Here is a 13,252-nt window from a genome sequence, read left to right as displayed (position 1 = left end):
CGCCATGTGCCTATAGCTTGTGTACATGTATGAACCTCCCTCCATATCCGTAGGACCGACACTAAGGGGTCGCTAAGGTAGCGGATATTAAAAAAGAAAGTGCCTCTGACACCATACCTTAATAAGACATGCGTATCCCTAACAGGACAGTAGAAGCTTCCGCCGTACGATCCGCCTGTTGGCCATGCCTCGTGTCAACGACACTATCTTCTAAAAGGATATCGAGAGATATGACAATGGTCCCGCTGCTTGGCCGAGCGGGGTAGCTGCTCGGCCGAGACTCCTCCGCTCCGTCGGCCTCAGCTGCTCTTCCTTACAGTGACTGGTGAAGTAGCTTGTCCCTCTCGATCAGACAAGCTTTTCGGTCTCCTCAACGTCATGCCATCCTGCACTGAGCGTCTGACGATCTTACCTTATTATCTAGGCTAAACGGTTGGCCCGCTTGGACAAGTCTCTTGTCGATCGGATACTGATTGCCCCGACCGACCGTTGTAGTCGACCTTCGCTCGGACACTATAGGCGAGCTTTTTGACACTCTAGTGTTGACCATCTTGACTTTGGCTTCCACCTCGACATTTGATCCGTACCAAGCGGACCCCCCTTTATCGTCGCATCGTAGGTGTTGTTGAATATTTATTCCCCACACATCCAATGAAACCATAAACACAATTTCTGTCATCACCCTTTGCTACCAAACTATAATTTTTTTTTTACATCACACCCTATTTTACAGTAATAAATTTATACATACATCGCTAAATCTTTAACTGTATTCTTCTACTAATTTCACTCTTGTTAGAAGTTTGCCCTTCAACACTGACATTATTAACCGCCGTTGTCCTTTGAACTCTTCTCTTGAAACTTTTACGATAATATCTCTAAATCTTAAATAGTCTTTTACAATCCCACCAAGCAGCACGAGAAGGTATTGTAAGCAGAGGAGGTTCATGATCATTTCGTGTTTATAAGACTAGGTAGAGGGATGGAGGGAGAGAGAGGATGAGAGGACATGCATCCGAATCATAAAAAAAATTTCAATTCAAAATGTGGCTTGGATACTTGGAAATTGATGATTGAGAAAAAGAGATTGACAGAAGGGGTAAAAGAGAAATTTTATTTTATTTTATTTTATCTACGCCTTTTGATATAAATAAAATAACCATATATCTTTTGGTAAATACTATATATATATATATAGAGTTTTGATCTCCTGTGCGACGCGCAACTGTGCGCGTCGCGCAGGAGATCAATTAATAGTTTTTTTAATATTTTAAATTAAAAAAATTAATTTAAAAAATTAACATTTCCTTATATAAATTTTTAATACATTAATATATCCCCTCAACATATTACAATACTCAATAAATACTTAAATTAATTTTATTTTAATTTTTTTAAAACCAAACACTATAACTTAATTGGGAAGGCTGAACCCTAGAGGTAAAATCTAAAAAAAAAAAAAAGCTTTGATACTATAACCCAAAGTCTGAACCCTACAGGAAAAATCTAAAAAAAAAAAAACTTTGATACTATAACCCAAAGCCTGAACCCTAGAGGTAAAATCTAAAAAAAAAAAAATAGCTTTGATACTATAACCCAAAGCCTGACCCTAAATAGTTTTGATACTATAACCCAAAACCTGAATCCTAGAGGTAAAATCTAAAAAAAAATATAGCTTTGATACTATAACCCAAAACCTTTACCCTAGAAATAAAATCTTAAAACAATTAATTATTTTTTTAATTCAAAATTAAAAAAAATAAAAAACACAGACATTTTAATTAAAAAAATAATATTTCTTTATATAAGTAGCTAATACGTTACGATACCCCCTTAACATATTACAATACTTCGTAAATACTTAAATTTATTTTATTTTTAATTTTTTTAACTAAATACTATAATCCAATTGAAAAATTTAAACTCTAGAGGTAAAATCTTAAAAAAAATTAACTGAAAAATTATATCCTAATTAGGATGCCTGAATCCTACTAATAAAATCATAAAAAATATATTTTATTTATTTTTTTAATCAAAATTAATATATCACGACTGTACGCGTCGTGCAGTATATCAAAATCGTATATATATATATATATATATATATATATATATATATATATATATATATATATGCCTTTTGATATATTATCGTTTATAAAATAAGCAATAAGCGGACCAAAGGGGAGGGTATTATTTATAAAATAGGCGAACCAAAGGGAAGACCTCCGCAAGAACTAGAATTAGGTGGCTTATACGACCCAAAGGGAAGGATAAGATTTGTGAGACGAAACTGGACAATTCGATTATCAAAAATAAAAAAACATCTGCATATTTTAAAAGTTAACTACTCTAAATATGAATAAATCGTAATTGGAATTGGCTTTTATAGGCCCCTCAGCCCGACCCATTTCGGACGTTCATATCCGTTCCTTTTATAAAGTCCTAAACCGCCTCTGCAACATTATATTCAGACGAGACTCGGGCGTTGTATCGTGGGCTAATCATCTCATAAAGCGCGAGCAAAAGAAGAGGGCGGGATGACGACGGCTGCGCGTCCGACGTGGGCGCCGGCGAAGGGAGGGAACGAGCAGGGCGGCACCCGGATCTTCGGACCCTCGCAGAAGTACTCCTCCCGTGACCTTGCCGCCCACACCACCCTCAAGACCAGGTGATTTCTCTCTCTGTTCTCTTTAAAAACCCTAACCGCCGTCTCGAATTACGATCTCACAGCAGTCACCCGCGGAGTTGGTTGCGTCGGAATTGAATCAAAATTGAAGTTTACGACGTTCGTTGATTTTAGAATTTTTATGGTCGAAATTTTAGGGCAAGAATGGTCATTGTGCTCGCTTCTTCAAGAAAGTATTATGTGAGATATTTTATCCTGTTTCTGGTGGAGAATGAATGATGTATATCTGACTGCAGGAAAGAGGGACAAGATACGCAGGATGAGTTGCAGAAGAGGGACTTCCGGGAGGAGCTAGAAGAGCGTGAGCGAAGGCATTTTTCCTCCAAGGACAAGTCCTATACTGGTATTCTGAACCATGTCATCGAGTATCTTCCTCTATGCGTTTATGTTTTTATCTTAGTTTGGTTGGGAATATTTGTGTATTTTTTTCAGCATTCCAAAAGAATTTTAACCTTTCCGGTGAAAAGGCAAAAAAGAAAAAAAATGTTATGCTTCTTCTGCTGAAATATATGCAAGGTCCTTGCATTAAATCAGTGCACTACAATGTTTCATCCCTGATCCTCTGATTGGTTTATAGTGATGATCTGGTTTTCATAATTTCACTTGATTAACATTTTTGCATCACTATATTCATATGTGTTATTTTCTATCTTTGATATTCTTTACCTCCATTGTGTGCTTCCTTTCTGTGTATCTATTTGAACACTGAAGCTCAGGTTTCCGCCTTGCAGAAGATAGAGACCGAAGAAAAGGGCATCTTCTCTTGGAGGGTAATCTTTGTTAAAAGCTGTCATTGGATGTTTGATGCATTTATCAGAGTATTTTTAATGCTGAGCTTATAATCCCCCTTAGTTGGCCTCCAGTCAGATGCTTGTGCCAAAAGAACATCATCTCGTTGATGATATTTTCTTATGGTTCATTTATTTTTTTGTTTGTGTTGCAGGAACAAGGAGAGAGGCTGAAGATAGGATTGTTCCAAGGAATATTGATGCTGACGACTCTGATGTAGATGTCAATGACGATGAAGACAGTGACAGGTAGATTGAAACATATCTGATCTGATTTGAAAGACATTCAATATGCTGCATATGAAATTATGAGAAAAAGACCTGTATGTTTTGTAGGAAATTAGTATCTGAATCTGACTTGGAGCTCCTAGACAAATCTAAAAAAGGGATATTCTTGACTTTTTTTTTTTTTTTTTTTTTTTGTTTTAAAGGCTTAAGACCGACAGGGTCCAATTCATAATTTTAGCGAAGGTTAGAACTTCTTTGCCAAGTGAAAAATAATGGAAATTTAAATTTAATCATATCGGCAATGAGATAATGCAATTTCAAAATACAAGTTAAGGCAGGTAACGTAAGTCCTCATGGTTGTTATTGTTTTTTTCTTTGATGAAAATGCATTTTACTGTTCAATTTAACATATAATAGAATTACTAATCAAGCTTAAAATATGATGACATCGAGACAATGCAATTCTAAAATACAAGTTAAGGCAATACACAAATACTCATGGTTGTCAATAGTTTTTTTTTTTTAACAAAATGAATTTTACTGTTCAATTTAACATATATTGAAAATTTCTAATCATGCTTAAAATATGATGACTTTGATAATTCTGCTCATCTTTCTTAATTAGTGTTTCATTGGATCTTATTTTTTTTTTTGTTTTCTTAACTGTTTCAACCTATTCATGTGACAACGCTATTCTTTTCTTAGTGGTGGTGATGATGAGGATGATACTGAAGCTCTATTGGCCGAACTTGAAAGGATAAAGAAAGAGCGAGCTGAAGAAAAACTGAGGAAGGTTAGTTGTTTAATATCTTTTTCAGTATGTTACTTTTTTTTTGTTTTTTGTAGTGTTAAACCTTTGCATGCCAAGCAAGCCTTTTGGTATGCATATGCTCAAATCTTGGACTGTCTTCTATCACTCTACTTGCCCAATGGAGAAGCCTAGCGTGTGACTGTTATTCTAGGGTATAATGAGGTATCATATTCATAGATCAATTTCTATGCATTTGGGAGATATAGTGACTGTTTAATTGTCTTTCATACTTATGGTTTATGGTAGTAAAAAGGTGGAATATGCCACCTCATCGGCCCCACACGGTTTGTCCCACGACCACTTGTGAGAGGTAAATCGGGAAGTTGTGATTGGCCAGTGCGGGGAGGTATTTTTTTTCTCGACTTTGTCGAGATTCAAACCCTTTCCTATGATAGCAACTCCGTCTCGCACTAGTCAACTCAAGCCTGCTATTAGTGTAGAGCTGATAATATTAGATATCACTAATTAATATGATCTGACCCAATCCAAAATAGGATGATATATATAATACCAAAAGTGACAATAAGACCTGAATATCTAAATTGGTTGTACAAATTGACCCACTTTTATGTCATTAACTTAGTTGGTTAGCGAGTTTAGTTAATTATACACCTTATAAAATTATTCTTCCACAAACCTACAATTATTTTTATATTCTCTCACATTTTTACTAGCTCAAATGGCATGACCTACTAACACATCACAGATTGCCACCCCTCTATTAGTATTTTGAATGACAAAGTCAATAAGTGAGAAATGAAAACTTTCGTCTTAAGTGAGAAATGAAAACTTTAAATCGTCATTGTCAATTTCACCAACTTAAAAAAAATGGTCTTCTCGTCTTAATCAATTTCTCCCATTATACTAATTGTGTCTCCCAATTGTCCGCTAAGTCCGCCTTGGGAAACTTGCGAATCAATTTCTCATCTAGTCATTTTACCGCCGAATGCATTTATCGTTAAATATATCATACCAAAAATTAGAAACCTTTTGCTGGTAATGATGTATCAGGAACAGCAGCAGCAGGAGGAAGAGCTGAAGGTAAAAGAAGCCGAGTTGATGCGTGGAAATCCATTGATCAATCTCAATAATCCAGCTTCCTTCAATGTCAAAAGGAGGTCAGCTTAATAGTTCAACACTATACTTTTACGCCCATCATTGGTAACCTATTCTCCGCGTTTCTCTCTTCTGATTCTTATCGTTTTGCAGGTGGGACGATGATGTGGTGTTCAAAAATCAATCTCGTGGAGAAACCAAGGCTCCCAAGCGCTTCATAAACGATACCATCAGGAGCGACTTCCACCGCAAGTTCTTGCAGAAGTACATGAAATAATATAAATGTATTGAGATTTGGATACTGAGCTGTGGGATTTTTCTTGAATTCGTAAAACTTTACGCTTTCTCCTAATGTACGTAACGAAAATTGCATGCTACACGTGTATTTGTATTCCATTGTCCATGGCCTCGATTATGCGTTTGGTTACCAAATAGCCATTATTATTCTTTAATAAATTTTACAAATATTAGTAGTCAGAAATGAGGTTAAAATAATTATTTTATCAATGTTTAATTTAAAAATAATATATTTTACTGTGAAATCAGTCTCCGCTCCATGACTTGAATGAAGTATTCCACGTAACAGCACCCGTGTCCCTTTCTTTTTCCTCCATGAGGTCAGGTAATTTTGCTCTCTACGACACCTACTTCGCGGCCGAATTCCACGAGGCGGCACCCATGCCCGCCTCGTGTCCCCTCCTCTCCCACCACCAGTCTCCGCCGGCCATGTGTCTGCTCCGGCTCGGTTTCGTTGGAGTCCCCTCCCCACCTGTCCCCTTCTGCCAGTCCACGGCCCCAACGGTCGCTCCTCTCTAAAGACTCCACCCCCTCCGCAAAACCCCCAATTGCCCCTTGCTCGTCGTGATCAATCCATATGGACCTGCCGGAGGAGAACCCTAAGAAGCAAAGGAAATGCTGTCCGTTGAGGCGGTCGAAGAAGGGCTGCATGAAGGGGAAGGGCGGCCCGGAGAACCAGAGCTGCACCTTCCGGGGGGTGCGCCAGCGTACCTGGGGCAAGTGGGTGGCCGAGATCCGCGAGCCCAACCGCGGCGCCCGCCTCTGGCTCGGCACCTTTCCCTCCGCCCTCGAGGCTGCCCAGACTTACGACAAGGCCGCCCGCACTCTCTACGGCGACTGCGCCCGCCTCAACCTTCCCGCTCCGTCTCCTTCCCTCCCCCAGTCCGAACGCTCGAGCTTGCCCACCGCCTGTTCGACGGAAGGCACCAGCGCCAGCGAGTCGATGGCGAGCGTCTCCGGGATCCCTCGATCGCCGGCGGGCTATTTTTGCGAGCGGGAGCTGGACGACTTGGACGACTACGTGACGGGGTTGCTGAAAGCTGAGGACCTTGGACTTGAAGCTTTCGCTCCGGTCTTTGACGACGACAATGTTGGGTGGTCAGAGGTAGAGTTTGCGCCGGAATTGATGAACTCTGACGAAATGCAATCGTCTTGGTGTTTTTGAACTTGCTGTACAAAACCAAAACTCGCCCTTTCTACACGTATGCACGCGGGTTCAGTCTATTGTTGTAGAACTTGCCGTAAGAAGAAGAAGAAGAAGAAGAAGAAGAAGCAGCGAATACTGGCAGCTGCTTTCCTTGCGTGTACACCCTTCAACTGTTGGCGTATGTCAGTGTAGGTATGCAAAAGATGCATGTTCCAGGAAGCAGGGTAAAGAAAATTATCTGTTTTCTGAAGAAATATGTAATTTGTTAAATGTAATAGCAAAAGAAAAGGAAAAATGATGCTTTAATCCTAGCTAGTTTTTGGAATTGACGTGTTTGATGAAACCAATAGCTCGACTTGCTTGGCGTCGGTGTATTGCTATAGCCGGCTTCACATCACATTCATGAAGACTTGCAATCTTCTTTGAAAAGCATGCTATGCTTGAGTCCTCGACTGTTAGTTGATTATTTCAATTTCATTTTATATGTTTCGGCGACAGATATCATATTTATACGACGAAGAACATAGCAACTGTCACAAAGCTCGGACGAAGAGAGCTCGATATTGACTCTGAACTAGGAAATCTGTCATGATCTTCATCGATACGTATCGACGCGTGATCTATCAATGGGGCACTTCCACTACGAAAGAATTTCTTCCTTGTTCTCTTTGTGCTCTTCTTTTCTAGACGCTTAAGGGATTTAGTGGCCGAGGGTGCAGCAAGGGCTGCCAAGGAGTCGTTGGCCATTGCCTATATGAATGCCAACAATAAATATTTTGTAAAAGTCAAGAAAACAGAAAGAAATTATGAACATGGCTAGGGTTGTAAATGAACCAAGCGCTCGTGAATAAGTTTGATATTCGACTTGGTAAGAGCTTGTTTATGTTCGTTCAATATACACAAAATTGATTAAACAAATAAGCTTAAACAAACAAACTTGAACACATGTGTTCAACTCGTTAACGTTCGTGAACAATATTCATAAACCATATTTACTAATAAAACTCTTTTAAATATGTTAAATAAATAATAAAATAAATAAATAAATTTAAATTATCAAGTTCAATAACCAATCAAACAATTAAAAGTTTCAAACAATTAAACATGCTTAAATTGAGAGCTCGATAATATTTAAATGAATCAAGCTCGAACCAAGCTCAAGCCAAGCTTGAACCAAGCTCAAGTCAAGCTTGAATTGAGAGCTTGATAACATCTAAATGAACCAAGCTCAAGCCAAGCTTCAAACAAGCTCAAGCTCATAAAAAATAAACCAAACCAAGTTTGAACACTCATTTCAAAAGCTTGGTTCATTTTAAGCTCGGCTCGGCTCAGCTCGATTATCTTATCAAACAAACTTGAACATCCCAAAATTTGACTCAATTTGTTTACAGCCCTAAACATGACAAGACATACAACTCTGTTCCTAAAATTAGATTTGAAAGGAGATATTTTTTATTAAAAGAATAAAATTATTAAAATACATTAGATGCAGATTTGTCCCAATTTTTAATTTAATAATTGATAAAAAAAATAATATTCAAACTAATTTATTAATTTGCATATTTGAAGAAATATTTTGAGAAAATTCGGTATTAATGTTAATAATAATTTGTATTACTCTTCCACATATCGAGTTATGTTGGTGCAGTCGGTAAAAATTTAGAGTTTGAGCTAGATGTCTTTGAATATTGTGATGTCGGTTTCTATCACAGCCGTCTGATCTTCAGATGAGATTAATAATCTGAGCAATTATTTTTTATATATTTATTATAATCATCTACCAATAATAAAAAACTATAAACATGAATAATCCTATTTTCATAAATTATTTATTTAAAATTGAAATATCAATTTTTATTTTTTAAAATAATCATTAACCAAATGCAATTCACTAAAAAAAATTGTCGCATTCTAGGACAAATGTGTAAAATATTGTGTCACAAAAAGTTTTACAACCAATTCTACAACGAAATATTTTTCATACTAAAATTACTATAGCCAGATGACGTTAATAATCTGAGCAACTATTTTTTTATATATTTATTATAATCATCGACCAATAATAAAAAGTTATAAACATGAATAATCCTATTTTAATAAATTATTTAAAATTGAAATATCAATTTTTATTTTTTAAAATAATCATTAACAAAATGCAATTCACTAAAAAAAAATATCCTATTCTGGACAAATTTGTAAAATTTTGTCGTCACAACAAGTTTTACAATGAATTCTACGACGAAATATTTTTCGTACCAAAATTACCGTCGCCAAATTCTGTAGTGAAAAAATTCAAATTCGTCGTCAAATTTGACGTCACTAATTCCACAACAAAAATTAAATTTCGTCGCAAAAATCCCTAGGCAACTCTATGGCAAAATTTAGATGTTGTCCCAATTTTGGCGACGAAAACAATTTTCGTCCAGATTGAACAATAAAAATAGATTCGTCATCAAATGCGGGACGACCAAATTTGGTGACGAATAATAATTTCGTTGGTAAATCTGCAACGAATACAAATTTATCGCCAATCTACTAATTTGACTGATTTGCGACGAATCAATTTCATCACAGATTCTGGGACGAAAAATAATTCATTGTAAATTATCGATACATAGTAATTTATAATAATTTGACGATAAATTTTTTCTTGACGCCAAATCCATCCCTAAGTAAAAAAAAAATTGGATAGAACCTACCCATTTTTGCAATTTATCATGTTAATACAATCCAATTCAATACATTTACAAACTTGTTTAAAACAAATCCAAATAACACATCCTATACATTTAACACATCTTATTTAATTTTATCACATCTTATTACACATCCTAATTAATATTATCACATCTTATTAAACATCCTAATTAACATTATAACATATGTTATTACACACCCTATTTAACATTATCACATTTTATTACACATCCTAATTAACATGTATACACATATTATAAATATTTGAAATCAAATCTATAATAATACAAGTCCAAAGTTATCAAAATATAACCATACAAAAAAAGTCAAAAGAAATATATCATTGTTGGTGCGGGAAGCATCCGACGATCGAATCTAAGTTTTGATAATGGCAAAGGGATTCAAAGTTAGGATTTCTTGTTATCTAACGTGCTTAAATGAGGTTTCAGGAAAGTCCTAACTGCGGTTAGGTAGGTGAAAATCCTAAGGGGTGGTAACCTTAGGTCCTAGGGGGTGGTAACCCTATGTGAAGGAAAAACCTTAGGAGGTGGTAACCCTAGGTCCTAGGGGGCGGTAACCCTAGGTGGAGGAAAATCCTAAGGGGTGGTAACCTTAGGTCTTAGGAGGTGGAAACCCTAGGTGGACGAAAATCCTAAGGGGGGGGGGGGGAATCTTAGGTCCTAGAGGGTGGTAACCCTAGGTGGAGAAAAACCCTAGGGGGCGGTAACCCTAGTGTTGGAACCCCAATGTTGTTTTGGTGTGATCAACAAGTTAAGTTAGGTCTAGTGTGTTTCTAACCTTGTGTCTAAGTGTGTAGGAGTTTAGGAGCACAGGTAATCAAATGGAAGACGCAACTAGCGAGAAGGACGGCACGCGGTGCATCCGAGGGACGAGGTGCTGCGGAAGAGTACACCGGCGGACGAGAAGGAAGCGTGCAGTGGTTCCGAGGGACGAAAGCCGGAGCGGAAGATTGCTCGAGGAGCAAGAGATGCAGCTAGCGAGAAGGACGGCATGTGGTGCGTCCGAGGGACGAAGACTGCGGATGAGTACGCCGGCAGACGAGAAGGAAACACGCAGCGATTTTGAGGGACGAGAAGCCGGAGCGGAAGTCCACTCGAGAAGACCGGAAGTTGGGTTCGGGTGAGTCCTTTTCCGGATGGTCGAGATCACCCAAGCAAGCGGAGCCGGAGCATAAGGACCCGGACCGAGGCAAGCTGAACCGGAGCAGAGGGCCTAGACCAAAAGTCAACTCGAGTTGACTTAAGGGTCCGGGCACCCGGAACCACTCCGGGCGCCCGGAAGCCAATATTTGACTAGATCGCCTTTTATGCGATCTAAACGTTGGGGAATAAAGTTGTATCCCCCCAGGGCTCCCGGAACCCTTCCAGGCGCCCCGACCAAGATTATAAATATAGCCTTGGTCCAGAAGCTTAAAATAACTCAGAAATTGTAATTCCAACACTTGTGCACTCTTAGTTGTAGTTTAGCTTCTTTCCTTTGTGCTTCATCGTTGTACGAGGCTTCTCCGCCTGAAGGAGTTTCTTTAAGTACGATCATCTTCCTTGGATTAACAACCTCCCCGGTTGTAACCAAGTCAATCCCGGCGTGCCTCGTTTTTCTGATTTACTTTCTGCTTACTTTAATTTACAAGTGTTAGTTTAAGAATTCGAGAAGAGTGTTTTTGTTTTTGTTTTACAGGGCTATTCAACCCCCCTTCTAGCCGGCCGCAACGGTCCTACACCTAGGTCCTAGGGGGTGGTAACCCTAGGCATAAAGTCTAGTCGGTTTGGAGGACCAGGCTGGCATCAGGTAATCTCTCCTGAGGGGAGTAGGTGAGGACGCGTTCCTTGGAAGAGGGAACAATAGGCGTCGGTTCGACCTAGGGTTTCAGGTCGGAAATTCGAAGTCAGAACCAGACAGTCCGAAGACTGTCAATTTACTTACCTATATATTCTCTGTTATATTCTAACTCTGTTTTGCAGGAGAACATTTCTAACAGTTTCTGTGCAGGGTCAAAATTGACCGAGATCAGTCGACCGAACCGGATTATCGGTCGATCGAACCCCAAAAGCAGCAGATCAGATTTCCAGCGAATGGATCGGGCTCGACCAGGGGATCGGTCGACCGAACCGGGTTTTTGGTCGACCAAACCGAGGATGAGGTTTGACCAGATCGAAGCGGAGCGAGCGGATCGGGTAGATCGGATAGGAGGAGATCGCCTGATTGGTCGACCGAATGCAGGGATCGGTCGACCGATCCGCCTCGGGTCAAAGTTGATCCCGAACTTTGAGGATCTGGATCAGATCCATAAAAGCTATAAAAGGGGCCTCGGGCTGCAGCTTCAAAGAGACAACGAAAATAGAACTCAAGCAATCTTCTAAAAGCTGTGCACTGCTCTGAAGCACCTCGACACTCCGACGGACGACAACTAGCTTCTTCATCTTTCATATTGTCGGTATAAAGTGTAGGACCGTTGGGGCCGGCTAGAAGGGGGTTGTTGAGTAGTCCTGTAAAAAAAATAAAACAACTCTTCCTCGAACTCTTTAAGCTAACACTTGCATAAATAAAGCAAAGCAGTAAATTAAAAACATAAAGAACGAGGCACAAGATATTTACTTGGTTACAACCGATGTGGTTGTTAATCCAAGGAAGTTGAAAGCACTAGAATACTCCTTTAGGCAGAGAAGCCTCTTACAACGTTGACGCGCAGAAACAGAAGCTCAACTACAACTCTAAAGCACACAAGCATTGAAAATGATTGCTTGGAGTTCATTGAAAAGCTTCTAGACCAAGGCTATATTTATAGCCTTGGTCGGGGTGCCCCGAAGGGTTCCGGGCGCCCTGGGGGGATAAAACTTTATCCCCAATGTTCAGATCGTGTTTGACGCGATCTTGTTAAGACTCAAGGTCCGAGCACCCGGAGCCATTCCGGGCGCCCCGGGCTGTTCCGGGCGCCCGGAGCACTATAGTCAACAGGAGTTGACTTTTCTCCGTCGGGACCTTCGTGTTGGATCGAAAGCATTAGAGGGGGGGGGGTGAATAGCGCTCGTGGCTATTTTGTTCGTTTCGGAAATTGTTCGAGTAACTAAACGCAGCGGAAAGTAAATGCAAACACACACAGAAGACACAGTCGAATTACTTCGTTCGGAGCCTAGCTCGACTCCTACTCGAAGGTTCGCGGTCGTTGACCGCTTTCGGTGGGCAACAGCTATAGAATCGATTATTACAAGATTAATTACAATTAAGTGCAGTAAGAAGAATTATACCAACGAACAGTAAATAAGGAACTTTGCAGCTTTAAGTCGTTGGAGCAGCAGGGCCTCGTTGAAGCGTACGGAGCAGCACACAAGAGCACAGGTTCTTTTGTCCGAGAGATGAACTGAGCTGCACCTCGAGGCCTCCTTTTATAGCTCTGCAAAGTCTTATCCAGATCCCCAAACTTTGGGATCAAGTTTGACCCAAGGCGGATCGGTCGACCGATCAGGCGATCTCTTCCTATCTGATCCGCCAGATCCTCTTGCTCCGCTTTGTTCTGGTCA

The 13,252-nt window shown here is 39.5% G+C and overlaps 2 protein-coding genes across 2 annotated transcripts; both read left to right on the top strand.

Moving 5' to 3' along the window:
• Window positions 1-2,453: 2,453 nt before the first annotated feature.
• On the top strand, window positions 2,454-5,968 carry LOC122038047 (protein CWC15 homolog A-like). The gene is made up of 7 exons (XM_042597608.1): window positions 2,454-2,671; window positions 2,926-3,032; window positions 3,421-3,459; window positions 3,633-3,726; window positions 4,411-4,498; window positions 5,528-5,634; window positions 5,726-5,968. Exons 1-7 carry the CDS (start codon window positions 2,541-2,543, stop codon window positions 5,847-5,849), a joined length of 690 nt encoding a protein of 229 aa, XP_042453542.1. The 5' UTR covers window positions 2,454-2,540; the 3' UTR covers window positions 5,850-5,968.
• A 241-nt stretch (window positions 5,969-6,209) lies between these two features.
• On the top strand, window positions 6,210-7,341 carry LOC122011406 (dehydration-responsive element-binding protein 2C-like). The gene has a single exon (XM_042567798.1). It carries the CDS (start codon window positions 6,447-6,449, stop codon window positions 7,032-7,034), a length of 588 nt encoding a protein of 195 aa, XP_042423732.1. The 5' UTR covers window positions 6,210-6,446; the 3' UTR covers window positions 7,035-7,341.
• Window positions 7,342-13,252: the final 5,911 nt, after the last annotated feature.

The sequence above is a fragment of the Zingiber officinale genome, chromosome 1A, assembly GCF_018446385.1.
Source record: "Zingiber officinale cultivar Zhangliang chromosome 1A, Zo_v1.1, whole genome shotgun sequence".
Classification (NCBI taxonomy): domain Eukaryota; kingdom Viridiplantae; phylum Streptophyta; class Magnoliopsida; order Zingiberales; family Zingiberaceae; genus Zingiber; species Zingiber officinale.
Note: the sequence above shows the minus strand (reverse complement) of the source record. Positions and strands in the feature narration are given on the sequence as shown.